Genomic DNA, 19,150 nt, shown 5'->3' with positions numbered 1-19,150 from the left:
GTGTTTTTCTGATTCCCATGTTTTAATCATATAAAGAGACCATTAGTGATAATAATGATAATTATTATTATCATTACATATTTGTCACAGGAGTATGATCGAAAACAAAAAAAAACAAACTCGTTAAAATGCTGTTTTGTTGTTGTTGTTGTTGTTTTTAGGTGTTTTTGTCGTTTCTAACTTGGAACTAGAAAAATCTGAACACTTAAGAGTTTCATAAATGATTCTTTGAGTAATTGTTTCCTGACTGCAGGTGTTTCTAGAAACTGGTCTCATGAAGAAACGAATAAACATCATACATTACCCAGAGAAACTACAATCAGTACCAGTGTGCTGCTGTCCTGAGGTAGCAGCCATTTCCTAATAGTAAAGAATGAGTGTTGGTAGATAAGTGGCTCAGAGGGATGCCAAAGACAGATAAATGTGTTCAGTTATCCCAACTTTTCTTTATCAGTTAATTTCTTTATGCAAAAGTGTGATACCCAAAGCAAGTGTAGAACAAATGTTCCTTTAAAAACCATCAACAATGTCTGCATTTAATGAGTTTTCTGAAAATATTTTCAGTTTTAGAAATGTGAGTTGTTTCCTCCAGGAGCCCTTTGACAGCTTCTTATCAGGTGGTAAACAAGCCAGTAATACTTTGAATGGGCTGTCACTGCTATATTTACCATGGAAGTTACACATTTACATGTGGACTGATGTAGTCTGCTGAGTTTTATAATCAGCAGTTATCTCTGTGTTTTAAATGCGCAGTTAGATGCATTTTTTTTTCCTGTGGAAGAGCTAGCTAACAGCCAACGTTATCCTTTCTATAAAGGAAGTGTGTCCTAGATTCTTCCCAGGGTTTGGAACAATGGCTGAAGTTTGATTTATTTGAACTGATCCATCTGTGTGTTCCTCAAACAGCACTTCAAAGGAAGTGTGATCTGTTGTATAGATTAGTGCCCCTAAAAATGTTTGCATTTAATTGCCAACAACAGTGCAAGGTCCTCCTTTTTGTACATGTCATACCTTTTTAAATAGTTTTAGATTTAAAAAGATTGATTTTTTACAGGTTCACATAAAAATGGCAGGTTTTTGATTTACCGTACGTATATGTATCCTTCAATAAAAACCAGACAGTCACATATATATACTGTAGTCATGCATGCATTGATCTGTTATCTATATAACTGGTCTTTTATCTTTTACGTCTGTGTTGTGTGCCTTGGTATACCTTGACCCATGTTTAGACTGGATCTGTTTCTGTATCTTTAGCTTCGTCTGTTGTTTTCTACATCAAATTAGAAGGAAGGACAGTCAAAAGAGATGGAGATGAGACTGAAAAAGACAAAAAATGCATTTTAAAAAGAAGAAAGGGAAGTATATAGAAACTTTTATTGCTCAATGTGATCTTTTGAATGTTTCTGCAGACCACGACATGATAAGACCATTTTATTATCGAGTGTACAATAACTTTTACAGCATCTCCACCTTACATAACACATCTGCTTGTTTTTTATGTAAGAGCACTGGGTCAGATTTTATAAGAAGGAATATTATAAAACTTAGCGGATGATCTATTAAGCCATCTACAAGGTGTCTTACTGTAAGTTATATACTGCACTGTCACTTATGTTTCTAACATTGTAGGGTCTTTCCCTACAACATACAGCACCTTGAAGCGACTACTGTTGTGAATTGGCTCTATATAAATAAATTTGAATGGAATTGAATTGGATTGTTGGAAATAGCAAATTAAACTGAATTAAGGCGTCGTGATTGGGTCTGTTATTGAAATTTGCCACATTGCCAAAGCTCTTGTAATTGCTGGTTTTTGGTGACCACACTCAGAGGTAACTAATTAAATCAAATGAAATGAACAAAAGGCTCATGTCAGGTTAACCTATCATCTCGATCAGTGAGAGGAGTTTTCTCTATAAAATGAAATGTCTGGTGAAATGCTGTCTCATCCTTCCTGAAATACACGATCCAGGGTTTAAACATTAATAGGCACCGTTTAAAGGTCGTCGTCGGCCAGCATCTCTAAAGTGAAAGAAGGCGCCCTGATAATGGCTGATTTCGGGGAGATTCTGCGGAGTATCGGGGAGTTTGGGTTATTTCAGAAGATCACCCTTTTTGCTCTCAGCTTCCCTAATGTTATTCTGCCTTTCCACTTTGCCAGTGTACTTTTTATCCAGTCAGATCCAGACAGATGCTGCAACACAGACTGGATACTCAATGCTGCTCCTAACCTGACCACAGAGGAGCAGCTTAACCTGACCGTGCCTCAGGAAGACGATGGGACCTTCAGCAGATGTCGGATGTTCGTCCCAGTGGACTGGGACATCGGTGCCATCAGGGAGTACGGGCTCAATGAGACTACAAGGTGCCAGAGTGGATGGGTGTATGGGAACATGCTGTATGAAGCCACCATAGTCACTGATGTAGGTCTTGGTCTTTTATAATGTAAATAATGTGAACGTTTATGAATGAATGTCAGTAATATGGGTTATTTTTCTCCCCAGTTTGATCTAGTCTGTGACCGGGCTAGTTTGTTGGAGACAGCACAAACTGTCCTAATGGCTGGCATCCTTGTTGGCTGTCTCTTATTTGGACCTTTTGCAGAATCGTAAGTGAATACTTGTAGTGTTAACATTTGGATTTTTTTGTTTTTTGTTTTTGTTTTGTTTGCTTTGTTTGGTTTGGTTTTTTTTAGTTTAATATTTAATTTGTCCAGAGAAGACAAAGTGACTTAAGGGATCTTATCTGTTCCAGGTTTGGTCGAAAAAGAGCATGTCAAATCCCAGCTGTTGTAATGGTGATATTTACTGTCACAACTGGATTATCTCCTAACTTCTACTTTTATCTGGCATCCCAGTTCATGGCGGGAGTTTGCTATGGGGGATATCGACTTAATGGCGTTATCCTGGGTAAAGTATTATCCCTTTCTTATCGTACTTTGTGTCAAACAGGTATATAAGTCTGAATTTATATTGAAACTCACAGACTTATATCTTAGCTGTTGTTTGATAGCAATACATGTTTAAGAAAAAAAAATTATAATGCTTATATTCAGAATGAAAAGATTATGTCATAACAGGTAGTTGAGAAGCTCCCCGGTTGCAAAGCACCAGCTTTGGAAGCAATTTGAGTTGGTAATTGTCTTAAATATGTCTAAATTAAACGTTGTTATCAGTGCATATTATAAAAGTAGTATATGATAGCAGATAAAAAACATTTTTCCTCGCTAAAAATTGAAACAGAAAATTAGTTGACTTCTCATTAATTTTGGGGAGGTCTTCATTGTTACTGCGCACGGTGAAAGTTGATCTTGAAAGAAAAGAAAAGAAACCATATTGAGTAATAGATCATATCAAAGGGCATAGGGAGAGTTGTACACCACTCTTTTTATTTTTTCAATATAGCACCCAACAACGTCACATTGATGCTTGTTTAGAAAAATCCCATACTGCAGGAATTTGTATTAAAATCTCACGTTTTTACAGCCTGTAGAAACCATATGTTTCAGTCAGTTCTTCTCCATTAATACTGATAAAGATAATAAAATACACCATTTTAGTATGTAATGCTTCAAGGTCATAGGTCAAAGGTCAGGGTCATACACATTGGGAAAAAGCTGATCATCTCCAAACTTTCAAGTAATATATTAGTCATTGGGGGACATAAGTGCAGTCAACATTTCTCTTGTGCAATAATTGAATGGTTTTTATTGTTTAAAAAAATGTATCACTGACTTTATATTCATTAATTTATTAGACTTCCCTCTTTTTAAACTGTACTGATGTTTTTTATACATCTTTATGTGAGCTTGCAACGTAATTTCGTTCTGCATTGCATCTTTGAGGTAGTGCTAAATGACAACAGGTAAATCTTGAATCTTGATAAGTACTTTTTTTTAGCCCTTTAAAACATTTTTTTCCAATACAACATTACATGACTTTTACTTTTACTTATATATAAGTAAAAGTAAAAGTCACTTATGAACATGAACATGAACATAACACACATGAGATGGGAGACTATTTACAATATATATATATATATATATATATATGTGTGTGTGTGTGTGTGTGTGTGTGTGTGTATATATGTATATATATATATATATATATATATATATATATATATATATATATATATATATATATATACACAGTGGGGCAAAAAAGTATTTAGTTAGCCACCGATTGTGCAAGTTCCCCCACTTAAAATGATGACAGAGGTCAGTAATTTGCACCAGAGGTACACTTCAACTGTGAGAGACAGAATGTGAAAAAAAAATCCATGAATTCACATGGTAGGATTTGTAAAGAATTTATTCGTAAATCAGGGTGGAAAATAAGTATTTGGTCACCTCAAACAAGGAAAATCCCTGGCTCTCACAGACCTGTAACATCTTCTGTAAGAAGCTTTTCTGTCCCCCACTCGTTACCTGTATGAATGGCACCTGTTTGACCTCATCATCTGTATAAAAGACACCTGTCCACAGCCTCAACCAGTCAGACTCCAAACTCCGCCATGGCCAAGACCAAAGAGCTTTTCGAAGGACACCAGGAAAAGAATTGTAGACCTGCACCAGACTGGGAAGAGTGAATCTACAATAGGCAAGCAGCTTGGTGTGAAAAAATCAACTGTGGGAGCAATCATCAGAAAATGGAAGACATACAAGACCACTGATAATCTCCCTCGATCTGGGGCTCCACGCAAGATCTCATCCTGTGGGGTCAAAATGATCATGAGAATGGTGAGCAAAGATCCCAGAACCACACGGGGGGACCTGGTGAATGACCTGCAGAGAGCTGGGACCAAAGTAACAAAGGTCACCATCAGTAACACACTACAACGGCAGGGAATCAAATCCCGCAGTGCCAGACGTGTTCCGCTGCTGAAGCCAGTGCATGTCCAGGCCCGTCTGAAGTTTGCCAGAGAGCACATGGATGATACAGCAGAGGATTGGGAGAATGTCATGTGGTCAGATGAAACCAAAGTAGAACTTTTTGGTATAAACTCAACTCGTCGTGTTTGGAGGAAGAAGAATACTGAGTTGCATCCCAAGAACACCATACCTACTGTGAAGCATGGGGGTGGAAACATCATGCTATGGGGCTGTTTTTCTGCCAAGGGGACAGGACGACTGATCCGTGTTAAGGACAGAATGAATGGGGCCAAGTATCGTGAGATTTTGAGCCAAAACCTCCTTCCATCAGTGAGAACTTTGAAGATGAAACGAGGCTGGGTCTTCCAACATGACAATGATCCAAAACACACCGCCCGGGCAACAAAGGAGTGGCTCCGTAAGAAGCATTTGAAAGTCCTGGAGTGGCCTAGCCAGTCTCCAGACCTCAACCCCATAGAAAATCTGTGGCGGGAGTTGAAAGTCTGTGTTGCTCGGCGACAGCCCCAAAACATCACTGCTCTTGAGAAGATCTGCATGGAGAAATGGGCCAAAATACCAGCTACTGTGTGTGCAAACCTGGTAAAGACCTATAGTAAACGTTTGACCTCTGTTATTGCCAACAAAGGTTATGTTACAAAGTATTGAGTTGTATTTTTGTTATTGACCAAATACTTATTTTCCACCCTGATTTACGAATAAATTCTTTACAAATCCTACCATGTGAATTCATGGATTTTTTTTTCACATTCTGTCTCTCACAGTTGAAGTGTACCTCTGGTGCAAATTACTGACCTCTGTCATCATTTTAAGTGGGGGAACTTGCACAATCGGTGGCTGACTAAATACTTTTTTGCCCCACTGTATATATATGCAGATTGGACACGGCTGGGGAACACAGCTGAACAAAATCTGACTGACAAGACAGGGGAAGCAAAACTGAACATAACACACATGAGATGGGAGACTATCATAATAAAACAGGAAGTGAGACCTAGACACACAGTTAGATTCAGACTAAGACGTGAACTTGACATTAGGACTGGAGATGAACAGACATGACAGACTGGGGAGACAAAGGCAAAGGAAGAGAGAAAACATAAGGAACATAAGGCTACAATTGTATAACTACACATTACAGGGAACACAGCCAGCTATGGAGACAGAACACATAGAAACCAGACAGACCAGACAGGAAGGATAGCAAAACAAAGGGCAAACAAGAACAGAACTATAAATAACAAACTGAGAGGCATTGGAAAATAATTACAACCTAATTATCTTATACTTTTAAAGAAATAAATACATCTATAAGAAAACTCAAAAACAGGGTCAAAGACTAAGTACCATGACAACTGCAGTAGATTTCCATCTCACCAATGCTAACATCAGCATAAAACATCAAAGTTTTAGTATAGCCCTTAACCTTCGGATGGAGTAGTGTTGTTTATTATCTATTGCATTTAAACATCAAGCAAATGATTGTAAGGCTTACACAATCAGCTGTATGTTTCTTATGTGGTCCTTTTTTATCGGTTTGAAAGTTGTTTTCTGATTTGAGTTCTGTAGTACTGGTAATAATTTGTTATTCATTCTTTTTTCAATTAATGATTTTTTAAAACATTATTTGACAGCATTTTACCTTTTGTCTGCATTCAGGGCTCTGTAATTCCTGTCAACATTGTCTTTTGACCTTTTTTAAAAAAAATAAAATAAAAAAATGTTATAGCCACTGAATGGATCGGGGTGTCCAATCGTTCATGGGGGGCATGTGTGACTCAGCTATGTGGTGCGGTTGGACAGTGCATCCTCGCTGGAATGATCTACTTTGTACGAAACTGGAGACTGGCTCAGCTGATCACGGCAGCTCTACTTGCATTGGTTGCTATTTACATATGGTGTGCATTAACTCTCTCTATTACGCCATCCCTTATGAATGGTACATTTGAATTTATTAAGTGCCACTGGCCTGTTTTGGACAGGTTTATCCCGGAGTCAGCCAGGTGGTTGCTGGGCTCTGGAAGGACAACGGAGGCTAAACAGCTAATCAAAAAAGCTGCAGCCATCAACAAGCGCACGGTTCCAAACTATCTGCTGGACCAGGTACCCTTCACAACATTCACTTCCCTTTGTATCGAGGCTTGAAAGGAATATTACATGCAGCAATAATAAAAGCTGCTATGTAATAAAATATTAGCAGTACAATGAGCAAATGATGGGTAATGATGGACTCTAATAAAGTAAGCCTACTAGAACCACAAGGACACCGTGTCAACTTCTGAGGCCAAAGTTGCATTAGAAGGATAATAATTTAATGGACTGTGATGCAGTAAGTCAGACTTACATTTGTAAGGCTGTAGGATTAAATGATTGCTAACATGAGCAATGTTAGCATGATGTTGTGCTCACCCCTGTGCATTACAGATTATTGTGAAAGACCCTGAGAAAAAGGGAGGCATAAAAACTCTTATCCAATCAGCTGTGCTTAGGAAATATTTCTTTACCATAACATTGGCATGGTAAGTTATATTTTACACCTATCTGCTCTACTGAGCCTTTAAGTGTAAGATCAAGTTGTGCAATTTGTATTTGAAATCCATCTCTGTCTTTCCCCAGGTTCTCGCTGAATGTTGCCTACTACTGCCTTTCATTCAATGTGGGAAAATTTGGCTTGAACATCTTCGTGACGCAGGCAATATTTGGCCTGTCTGAAATACCAGCTCATATTCTGAGCATCTGGCTGCTGGAAGCAGTGGGAAGAAAACCATCTCTCATGGCAACACTTCTAATTGGAGGATTGTTGTGTCTCTTAATGCTAGCGGTTCCTCAAGGTAGAGCTCCTCAGATGTATTCACTCAGGACTGTTATTTTGTTGGTTTGTTTGGTCTGTCCCGAACGCTCAGATCCGCTGGTTGTTGTGTTAGCTGCTTACAAAGCACCTGTGTTGCCAAAAAGGAAGTTGCAGGTTGCTCTCTGGTGGACAGTCTATGTCAATATTGTCAATATTGTCAATATTGTCAAATGTCAATATTCCCCGCAAATACCTCTAAACCAGCGGTCCCCAACCTTTTTTGCGCCACGGACCGGTTTATGCCCGACAATATTTTCACGGACCGGCCTTTAAGGTGTCGCGGATAAATACAACAAAATAAAACTAGTACCGGTACCGAAAAAAATAAGATTTATTCATAACACACGTGAAAAGATCCAGGAAAACCGAGTTAACGATAAAAACGATAACAAAATAACGCTGAAAACCGATAAAAACCTTGAAAACTATACATTTCACAGCTGAGCCTCTACTCTCGCGGCCCGGTACCAAACGACTCACGGACTGGTACCGGTCCGAGGCCCGGGAGTTGGGGACCGCTGGACTAAACCACAACATGGCAGAAGGGTGTTTCTTGTGTCTCTTCTTTACTTGTTTAATTTTCACTCACTGGCTGTTATAAATGCTGATATCTATAAATGGGCTCATAGCTAATAATGCTGGCCCATCAATACATGGTCCAAGCTATATGTATTTGTTTATTTGTTTTCCTCTGATAGTGTCTGTTTTTAGATGGCAGTGCCATTCAGTCATCTAACGATACTAAACACTAAAGGGCTTCTAACTGTCATGACAAAATACAGGTGTAACTTTGCAAGTAACAAAAGTCATCTGTTAAACCATAAGTGGGTCTCTGTGGTAAAGCCTAAACTAAAATATGCTGAGGGGGGTGAAACTCCTGCAGCAACACACAGACCTGATAAAATGGAAATAATGAAGCAGCTATCATGAGCTCCATCCTGAAATCTTTGGAAGATCATTGAGTGCAAACTTACAGCTGTGGAAACCCAATACAGTTACAAAACTGTGAAAGAGATGGGGGACAAGTGAATTTCTAAGTCACAGATTCCAAGAAATGGGCCTGGACCCTTTTTGCTGATTTACCCTGTGGGTTCTTAAATTTCTCTAAAATGATTATGTGAATGATGAAGGAAATATGAATTAGCTGCTTCTGAAAGCAGTAAACTTAATCTGTCAGTCTGTTTCAGGTTATGCTGTTGCTGTTACTGCGTTAGCAACCTGTGGACGTTTTCTCACTAACTGGGCAAGCTCCGTATGCAATGTGTATGTTCAGGAGCTGTTTCCAACATCTTTTCGGTGAGCTGAGTCTCTCTCTCTCTCCATGCCATTGCAGCCATAATGTTATTGTGGCTCTCAAACTCTGTAGTCCTTAAAATATACATTCTTGTTCCAGACAAACAGCTTCGGGTTTGGGCTCTATTGTGTATCGAACTGGTGGTCTGATATCTCCACCAATCAACATGTTGGCCGTCTACCACTGGTCCATACCAATCATAGTCTACAGCAGCCTTACACTCATCAGTGGAGCTCTTGCCTCCTTGCTTCCTGAGACCAGAAGAAAAGAGCTTCCAGACTCAACCGATGAAGCTGAAGCCAATGGGTAATTAAGCTGCAAGTGAGGTGGCAAAATCGTCGAACAATTTCTATAGTTTTAACCTCTCTGTTTTCCTTTTCCCTGCAGGACGAAGACTATGGAGAGGAACCAAAGTGGATCAAACTTACCTCCACAAAGCAAATCAACTAAGCTGTAATCTGAATATTCCAGTTGCTTCCTGTTTTGTTGCAGAACACAACAAACACACAAGCTGGCAGACACTTGATTGAAAACTTGATTTTAAAAGGGTAAAGTTTTAGTCTCTCTTGATAGTGTTACTGTTTTTCTCATATATCTTAGCAGCAATAACGTGAAGTAATCATTTTCTGTATGGTTTTATTATGTATGCCCACTCTTCTTGACATCATTGCTTCATAGGCCAGAACAGCATTTCTGTCAAGTTCAAGTTTAAACTTTGACTTGATTGTGAGACCCAACTTTAGACAAGGTTTTGCTGTCAGACAGACGGCCTCACATTTGACTCTAGAATATTTTAGTATAGAAGAGACTCAAGGCAAGTTCCTACAAATTTGCAAATCAAGCCCAAATCATCACCCCTCCACCAACGTGGGTGAAAACTGGTATGAGATTTTTGTGCTGATATGCTGTGTTTGATTTTCACAAAACATGGTGCTGAGCATTACGGTCAAACATCTCCACTTTGGTCCCATCTGTCCAAAGGACATTGTTTTAGAAGCTTTGTGGTTTGTTCAGATGTCCTATGTTTTTACTTAATTATTAATTGAATAAGCAATTAAGCAATAACTTTATATCTTCTACTTTAGACTGAATTGTTTATTTCATTCTCAAATGCTTTTATGTTGAACAGTAACAAGTTGATTAAATAAAGAGACAAAGAGATATACAAATAAATGTATATTCATTCAAACTTTTCAGAGTGATGTCTGAGGTTAATTCTGAATAGTAATGAGCAGTGATTGGGTCATTGGTGCAAGCTGTTATCAAAAGATACAGTGGGTAAAATAAGTATTGAACATGCCACAATTTTTTAAGTAAACATATTTCTTAAGGTGCCATTGACATGACATTCTCACCAGATGTTGGTAAGACCCATCCAATCCACACAAGTAAAGAAATCAAACCATAGATATCCATAAACTAAGTTATGTTTAATAATGAGAAATCACACGGGAAAAAAGTATTGAACACACAAAGAAAGGGAGATAGGAAAAGGCATGACACCAGCTGAAATCTATTAGAAATTAGAAAGTAAACCTGCCACTTAGTGCACATTTTTATCAGCTGGTTCAGTCCCAAATGATATAAAAAGGTGTCTCATTACCAAGATGTCTTGTCTCTTGATGCGTAAAACCAATAAGCTCCCTCGAGATATTTGCAACCTTATTGCTGCAAAATATACTGATGTCAAAGGTTACAGAAGAATTTGTACTGTTGGAGCCATAATCCTGAAGTGGAAAGAACATTATTTCACCATAAAGGCTTTGTGGAGCCTTAACCGACCTCACCTGGGAGGGTGCCCCAGTGGACAAAGTAGTGCCAGGTGGCATTTGCGCAGGGGAAGGAGGGTCTCTGTGGGGAACCCAGATGCCTAACTTATCCCTCTTTTTTTATTCTTCAGACTGATGCCCCAAACACAGGGCTGGGGGGCGTTTTGTTCCAGTGGTGTACATCAGCATGAAACCTGTCAGAGCCGGGGGGCATGTACAGCACTGTAGAGAAGGAAGGCCTGGCCATCCACTGTCAGTCAACTATCTTTGTTATTACCTCTTGCCCTTTCATCCTCTTTTCGGATCATGCCTTGCTGCAATGGCTCAACCGCATGGATGCTAACGCTGGGATCACGTGGTGGTATCTGGCTCACCAGCACTTTAAGTTCAAAGTGGTCCAGGTGATCACAGGGTGGGGTTGGGATAGACTAGGCCGGTAGTTTGTAAGAGATTACAGGATGACCCCAACCTCAGCAACAAGACCACTCTCAGCACTGACCAAGTTTGTTTGCTCTTGGAACTGTGTTCATTCCACATATTTCACATACAAGGGTGAGTACTACAGGCAGAAAGATGGGTGTGCCATGGGTTTCCCAGTTTCATCCATTGTGGCCAACACTTACATGGAAAAAGTGGAAAAGAGGGCTGGTGTACCTGGTGTACCAATAACTTGGAACACTAAGTTATTGGTTCAGGTATTCGTTTGGCTCTCGGCGAAGGCAGTCGCACTTTTCTCCTCTCCTTCCCCTTGTCAAAGGAGCTTGCAAAGAAAAGTGTCTGGACTTCATTAAGTTACCTTCCCCTTATCTTCCCTGCTTAGCCTCTTGTGTCCTTGTCTTGTCTCGTGTGTATTACTTTCCCTGGAACTCTCTCTCACAGTCTGTTCTCTAAAACCTAAAAGAGAATTATGGATTTGATCAACTGGTCTCTGAATGCTATTGACACCCTTTTCTCAACGAGAAGTCTGGGCTTGGGAGAGCCCGAGTGCCCTGGAGGGACTTTCCCTGCCGGATACATGATGGACGGGTGGCAGACATAGAGGATCGTGTGCCTGGCGGGACTGTCGATCGAGGACGCTGAAGATATCTACCTATTCGGAACCATGATAACAGGGTTCTTGCTGATCGGAGCTGGCTTGGCCCTGGCTTATCAGAGAATTAAGAAAGCGGAACCGGCTGTTCAAACCCCCCCAAGGCTGCCCGCTGGGATTGAAACGATGGGACAAGGCGCGACTTCTCAGAATGGGCTCACTGAGTGCAGCACGGTTAGAGCTTGGAGGAGCTTACGGCTGCAGTGAATACTCAGAACAACACCTCTGAGCGCATATTGGGTTACATCAAGGAAAAGTCCGCTCAGAATAACACCTCTGAGCGAAAGTTGGATTACATCGTGGAACAGCTCACTGCAGTCGTGAGTTCTCAGAATCGGCTCTCTGAGCACAAGAATGACAACACCACAGAGCGCAAATTTGATAACATCATGGAGAAGTTCGCGGTTCTCCAACGGGAGATTGAGAGACCAGTGTCAGAGTGTTAAAGAACAGCTTTGAAATTCTCATGAGCTGCTCGCATAAAAGAAAAATCAACAACATCAACAACATCAACACCATAATGCGGATACCCCCTCTGCGCCAGCTGTGGGCTCAAGGCTGGAGCTGAACAAAAACTCCCTGATAACGACTGTGTTTTGACTGTTATTCCCACTCTATGCAAGGCCACCTGGGTTGGCTGGTAGACTGTTTACTTAGCCTGATAGGGCGAAGGACACTGTCTCAGCTGAACTATGGACACGCACACATACATTTACACTGATAAGCACTCACACATCCCCCCTCCCCTTCCAATGCCTTCGATGCTTGTTGCCTCCTGGGAACACGAGGCGGGTCTGGGCCTGCGCTGGAGAGTCGGGACAGTGGCAGGATGGCTGCTGTGTTGCCTGGGATTACTCCTCATCCCCTACCCAACCCTGTTGCTGGTCACGTGCTCTATAATGTTGTACTGTGGACATTTATGTGCTTTCTGTGCAGAGGAGTTTTTTTGTTTCCTGTTCTCATGCTGTCCTCCTATAGCCCAGCATGAGTAGAGGTCTCTTCTTTTCCTCTTGTACTTTCCCATTGTAGTGTACATTTCAGTGTTTTTTCTGTAATGCAACCGTTCTCTGACTTGTATCCCCATGTGATGTCTGTGTTGTGTGTGTATGGTTGGGGGGCGGGTTCATTCCACTGCAGGGCAACCTGCCACTGCATGTGGCGAATAAAATTTGAACTTGAACTTGAACTTGACATCTGGGTTAAAAATCAAATCTCAGGATGTGCCACAAGTAAATAATCAGTGGACAAACGCATCAAGTTCACCAGGGAGGATATGAAAAATGACAGGCTATCCCAGGGGTCGGCAACCTGCGGCTCTTTAGTCCTTATAGTGCGGCTCCGCGTGGTTTGGGAAAATAAATTAGAAGTAATTAGCTGAAGTGTATTTTATTTATGTTAGTTATTTTTTTAAACTTGTAGTTCTAAATTGAACTATGTGAACTATGTTAAAAACAAACACTGCTCACGCCTCACAGATGACAGCTTACAGTCCTGAGTAAAGATGAAAGTAGCCCCGATTTGCAGACGCTGTGCGCAGAAGTTCAGGAGCAGAAGTCCCATTGTAAACATATTAAGGCAGACCCGACGATGTTTGCATGAACAAGCTTTTCAGCATCTCTTTATTGACCACTTTTCACACATGGTTGCTGTACGCATACAGCCGGCTGTAGCTTTTCAGCTCACAGCCCGACAACACAACAGCATAGAGAGCACAGACGTTAAGGCGGCGAGGCGTGATTGCGGGTGCCGCTCAGGTGCGTCCGCCTCCCCTGCAGCAGTGCTGCAGACCGCACCCGACCACACACATTAACCAGGTAAAATACATATTTAGGCAGTATTTTTCATATTTTAGCAGCATAGTGCTTTTTTTCCAATTATTTTTTTAAAAGTCAGGTCAAGGCTCCAAAAGTATGTCAATGTCAAAAAGTATTTGCGGCTCCCAGTGTTTTCTTCCAGTGTTTTCTTTTGCGTGGAAACCGGGTCCAAGTGGCTCTTTGGGTCTTAAAGGTTGCTGACCCCTGGGCTACCCCGTCAGTAATGGGGGACATTTAAAGTTGATGTGTACCGATGCATACGGATCAGTATTTAAGGTTTGACTCTTATCATCCACTGGAGCATAAACCGGGTGTCATCAGGATGCTACAACACAGAGCGAACACCATCCGCACAGATACAGCGGCCAGCAAAGCCGAAAAACATCATATCAATAAGACCCTGAGTAAATGTGGTTATCCCAGCTGGGCATTTGTCAAAGCTGGGAAAGCTCATAGAGAATGCTCCAAGTGATCCAGGAGAGAGGACAACTGCTGCCTAAGCAAAAATCTCTAGTGATCCCCTGTGTCAGGAGTATTAGAACAGCTGAGACACATTTTCTCTAAACACCAGGTCTCTGTGGCTTTCAAACCCCAAAATGTGCTGCTTCAAAAGTTGGTCCACCCACAAAAAGAGTAACATAGTGTACGCTGTTAAGTGCCAGGAGGATTGCCAGGATTTATACATCGGAGAAACCAAACAACCTCTGGCGAAGCGGATGGCACAACACAGAAGAGCTACCTCGTCAGGCCAGGACTCTGCAGTCTATTTACACCTACTGATTTGAGTGGGGAGTCAAGGAAGCCATTTATTTCAAAAGGGAAAGACCATTTCTGAATCAAGGAGGGGGCCTAAGGGCACATGTTTCATCATCCTACAATGCTGTGATTGCAGCTATTCTCCAGGTCTCTCTGTAAATGGTACTCCTGGTCATTGATCAATGGTCATGACAATTTGCATATTAATGATTATGGGGGCACTGTTAGTCAGTGGTGCTAGTGTCACTCATTATGCAAATATTATATAGGAAAAATGGCAGATTAGCTTGGGTAAAAGACCAAAGGTTGAGGCACACAACGATGTGTGCCGCTGGTAAAGTTTCTGGGCTGCCCTTCCTCATAACAGCCATCCCTCAAGATTTTCTCCATTTAAAGCAATGGATTATCAGGGATTGTAACATCCAGTCATTTTACTGAATGAAAAAAAAAATTCTAGCACAACTATAACCCATATTCATAAAAATACTTTTAGTAATGATACTTTACTGGCCCAGGTGCCCCTTCTAACATAAGGCTGGATGGAAAGGAAGTGTCTGGATTTCATTAAGTTTAATGACGATGCTTCACCTCTCATCCAGGAGGCTTCTTCAGTTCAAAAACAAAATCAAGAGGTTTGTTCTCCTATGTTAATGTCAGAGGTCTGAGGAGAATGGTCAAACTGCTTTGAGCTTAGGGATGCACCGATACCACTTTTTTGGAAATGAGTACGAGTACGAGTACTTGCATTTCAGTACTCGCCGATACCGAGTACTTAATAAAAACATGATTTAAATTTACAGGTAACAGCTTTAGTCCTATAATTTAACAAAAACAAACAAACAAGGGACTGGTTTGGAATTAAGAACATTTATTTAAAATGAAAAGCATGTTGTATGCAACATATTACAGAATAAATTATTATGAAAAAAAAATTTAAACAGTGACAGTGCAACTCAAGTATTGTTTTCAGTTTATTGTAAACTCTGCCGCTTTGGACAACACAAGGGGCATTAATAAACATCTTTGCTATTTAGTGCACAATATTTGAATAAACTAACAAGTGCGTCGTAGCTGCTCACTTTTTTAGTTAGTTCCTCAAAGGGGGCGAGGATGGCAACAGTCGTCTCCATAAGAGCCCATTGGTGAGCGGTGATATGGTCAGGGAGTTCATGCTTGGACACGCTCAGCACTCGCTTTTGCTCAATGAGGGACAGGAGCATGTAATATGTGCTGTTCCAGCGCGTCTGTACGTCCCGCTGCAGTCTCTTTATTGGCTGGTTGAGCTGTCCCTGAATGTCCTCGAGGCGGGAGTAGGCTAAGGCGGAATGTTTAAAATGCCCAACTATTTTCCGTCCCACTGCTTTAGCATCAGCTATGCTCCTCTGTGCTAATAAGCATGGGTAAATAAGCGTGGGTAAACTCTTTGTACTCGTTGTCGTGTTGGGATTTTGGTGCTTGATTAAATTACTTGTGTTAAATGCGCTACCTTTTGAGCCTCCTCTGGACAAGTTCGCTGAGCACAATTTACAGTCCGCCTTTGTTTTCGCGTCTTCGTTCACTTTGAAATAGTTCCACAGGGCTGACTGAGCGGCATGTAAGGGGTTAATCACAGGCGCCAAGTGCCCGCCCCCCGGCCCCGGCTGCAGCTCTGAGCTGCAGCCGGGGCCGGGGGGCGGGCACTCGGGGCCTGGGGGTGGGCACTTGGCGCCTGTGATTAACCCCTTACATGCCGCTCAAACATAGACAGGTCTCAGACCGTGGTATCGGTATCGGGGGACTTTTAACGAGTACGAGTACTTTAGAAAGTGTGAAATCGAGGCCGATACCCGATACCGGTATTGGTATCGGTGCATCCCTGAGCTGGTAGGAAGCGAACAATAACTGGAATATCCATTTATTACAAACAAGGTAGAAGAGCATCTCTGAATGCATAACTCATTACATCTTAAAGAAGATCACACAGTACAGTACAGAGTACAATTTGAATAGAAAATGACTGGAAAATGTTGTCTACATTATTGAGACATGCAGACATTCAGATAATAGGATCAGAATTTAATGTAAACAACATTAAGGCATGGATCCATCCTGCCATGTGTAATAAGCTCAGGCTGGTGATATAATGTGTGGAGGATATACAATGTACAATGTGTACCACATAAAATCTATAGACTTCAAGTCAGTGTTGATTTTACACACTCTCCAGCCACTTTAACTTTAGGAACAAGTTACTAGTACCAGGTTGGAGCATCTTGCCTTCAAACACTTATTATAAATATATACTTATTACTTATCATTAATTCTTGATGGCATTGATTCAACAAGGAAACATTCCTCTGATATATATGACCACATATATATCAGTTTTGTGACATGGCACATTATCTTGCTGGAAGCAGCTATCGGAAACTGGGTACACTATGGCCATAAAGGGATGGACCAACATCTATGCAGAATATATAGTCACTTAGTGCTCCTCTCTTCACCATTCTAATTCGTGATTTGAACTTTAGCAGCCCGTCTTTGCCATGTTGTTGCCATGTGATTGGCTGATTTGACATTTGTGTTACAATTAGCTGGGTAGGTGTACTTACTCTACACGTAGAAGACTGCAAATAGATAGACAGTCTTCTGAATCTGTTAACTGGGTATAATTCTGTCAATTCTTGGGAGTAATAGCCATACATAGTATTGAAAACTACAATTTGAATATGGCCATTACATATTTAAATGTAGGTTTTGCAAATGTATGTGACAGCTGCAGTGGTGCAGTGTACAACTTGAGTAAACCTTAAGTGTGCTGACACGGCATAAAGCGAACAATCCTTTAGTTTCACCTTAGTTACAGTTTTATTCACTGACCTCTTCAGTGTTCACACATACGTTATAAACTGTATGATCATTCCTGATTACAAGCAAACGCTCTTTATTACATTACCCAACAACACCTCTTCAAAATTACATTCTGAACCAGAGCATTACTCTTTCTCTCCTTTTTTGGGTCAGCTTTTTTACTGGAGTGAGGAGAAAGAGCAGAGCTTCCCCAGATTAAAGACCCAGTGAATGCTTAAGCCTTTATTTACTGTATAATTTTTGCTTTCCTTCACTGTTTTACTGTGTTCTCAGTCTTTTGCAGCTAGTACAGTGTCTCCTATAACACACACAAAGTAATTGTGATACATGTTATACATTAATTATGTCACGCAGTCATCATATATTTTTTTATTGAGTTTATTACCTTTAAAGATGCACTTTGGGATTCATTCCCTTGATCACACTGCACTAAATTCTCATTACAGACACAATGAGAATTAGATTTCCTAAAATAAAACTAGAAAATGCACATTAGGCTCTGAACACATATAAGAAGTAAAGGAGAAAAAGCATATTTTCACCTCTAATTAGGTATGTTGACAGAGGTCAGCTTCAGTGTTCTGGATTGATTTAAGCAGAAAAGTCTGACTCTTGCGGTTCAAACTGCTGGTTTGAGAGAAACTTAGGTCTGTTAACTTAAAAAATGTAAATAAACTGCAAATGAGGGCACCACTTTATCACTCCGCTCTGTTCAGTGCTTACTACTAACTCAGAGATGCTTTAGCCTGATGATTTTAGCTTTAAAGCAGCAGATTTAAAATCAGAAATTGTGTTTATGTGTGTGTGTAATGACTTTTGAAAGAGCCCTGAATGTGCTGACATGACAGCAGTTCAGTATGTTCAGGTAAGAAAAATTTAAATAATGAGCTCCGTGTGCTAAAAAGATAATATAGCTGGGTTAAACATTAACCGCCACTGTATGAGTCTGCGCTGCAGCTCTTTTGTTTTTCAGACCTTCACCATCAAGCTCAAAATGACAGACTTTGGAGAGATTCTAAGGAACATTGGGGAATTTGGATTATTCCAGAAGATCACTCTAATTGCACTTTGCTTTCCAAACTTTGTTCAGACTTTTCTGTTTGCCAGTTTTGTTTTCATCCAATCAGATCCAGACAGACACTGCAACACAGACTGGATCCTCAGTGCTGCTCCTAACCTGGCCTCAAAGGAGCAGCTCAACCTGACCGTGCCTCGGGAGGAGGATGGGACCTTCAGCAAGTGTGAGATGTTTGTCCCAGTGAGCTGGGACATTGATACTATCAGAGAGTACGGACTCAATGAGACCACAGGGTGCCAGGATGGATGGGTGTATGGGAACATGCTCTACAAAGCCACCATAGTCACTGATGTAAGTGAAATTCATTGTTCAGTAGATTTCTCACCTCTATGAAACATTACATTATTTTTTTTATTATTGTTATTATTATTATTAGTATATTTATTTTTTTCACAGTTTGATCTAGTGTGTGGCCAGGCCAGCCTGGTGGAAGTGATTCAAGCAATGTTCATGGCTGGAGTTCTTGTTGGTTCCCTCGTATTTGGACCTTTTGCTGAATCATAAGTGTACTCCTTGCAGTAGTTCATTGTTCCTTTTGCACCGAAATACAGAAATATGGTAACTTTTTACAGAAAGGCAAGCGAATACAGTCCCTCCACTCCAATACACACACATATGAAAACATCTTCCTCCATTATTTTGCAACTTCACAAGCTCAGTCGTATCAGATTAAAAGATATTGTTTGCACTAACAGTCTACACTGTACATAAACATCTTCATCTTTCTGCACTCCTTCCTGGCTGAAAA

General features: G+C 40.7%; 2 protein-coding genes and 1 pseudogene across 3 annotated transcripts; all 3 read left to right on the top strand.

The window, feature by feature from the left end:
- The first annotated feature begins 53 nt into the window (after nt 1–53).
- slc22a13a (solute carrier family 22 member 13a) lies at nt 54–14,156 on the top strand. Of its 2 annotated transcripts, XM_085141897.1 has the most exons (10): nt 54–2,426; nt 2,508–2,611; nt 2,758–2,912; nt 6,627–6,795; nt 6,880–7,000; nt 7,322–7,416; nt 7,514–7,728; nt 8,936–9,044; nt 9,142–9,348; nt 9,430–14,156. In XM_085141897.1, exons 1-10 carry the CDS (start codon nt 2,052–2,054, stop codon nt 9,497–9,499), a joined length of 1,620 nt encoding a protein of 539 aa, XP_084998023.1. In that variant the 5' UTR covers nt 54–2,051; the 3' UTR covers nt 9,500–14,156. The 2 variants fall into 2 exon arrangements, with proteins under 2 accessions (XP_084998023.1, XP_084998022.1); XM_085141896.1 differs by having other exon boundaries at nt 6,627–7,000.
- Nucleotides 11,719–14,156, top strand: LOC146498292 (uncharacterized; annotated as a pseudogene).
- Nucleotides 14,157–18,165: 4,009 nt separating this feature from the next.
- LOC146498290 (solute carrier family 22 member 14-like) lies at nt 18,166–18,906 on the top strand. Its single transcript, XM_085140503.1, has 3 exons — nt 18,166–18,189; nt 18,298–18,693; nt 18,799–18,906. The coding sequence occupies exons 1-3, from the start codon at nt 18,166–18,168 to the stop codon at nt 18,904–18,906; spliced, it is 528 nt and encodes a 175-aa protein (XP_084996629.1).
- The last annotated feature ends 244 nt before the right edge of the window (nt 18,907–19,150 follow it).

Source organism: Neolamprologus multifasciatus, chromosome 18 (genome assembly GCF_963576455.1).
Source record: "Neolamprologus multifasciatus chromosome 18, fNeoMul1.2, whole genome shotgun sequence".
In the NCBI taxonomy this organism is placed as follows: domain Eukaryota; kingdom Metazoa; phylum Chordata; class Actinopteri; order Cichliformes; family Cichlidae; genus Neolamprologus; species Neolamprologus multifasciatus.
The sequence above is the reverse complement of the archived record's forward strand: the minus strand, read 5'-3'. Positions and strand labels throughout refer to the sequence as shown.

Excerpts from the sequence above, each read along its gene's own strand:
- slc22a13a (XM_085141896.1), top strand. The coding sequence starts at position 2,052 with ATGGCTGATTTCGGGGAGATTCTGCGGAGTATCGGGGAGTTTGGGTTA. Across the intron at positions 7,729-8,935 it reads AATGCTAGCGGTTCCTCAAG|GTTATGCTGTTGCTGTTACT; the intron begins GTAGAGCTCCTC and ends AGTCTGTTTCAG. Across the intron at positions 9,045-9,141 it reads CTGTTTCCAACATCTTTTCG|ACAAACAGCTTCGGGTTTGG; the intron begins GTGAGCTGAGTC and ends TTCTTGTTCCAG.
- LOC146498290 (XM_085140503.1), top strand. The coding sequence starts at position 18,166 with ATGACAGCAGTTCAGTATGTTCAG. Across the intron at positions 18,190-18,297 it reads CAGCAGTTCAGTATGTTCAG|ACCTTCACCATCAAGCTCAA; the intron begins GTAAGAAAAATT and ends TTTGTTTTTCAG. Across the intron at positions 18,694-18,798 it reads AAGCCACCATAGTCACTGAT|TTTGATCTAGTGTGTGGCCA; the intron begins GTAAGTGAAATT and ends TTTTTTTCACAG.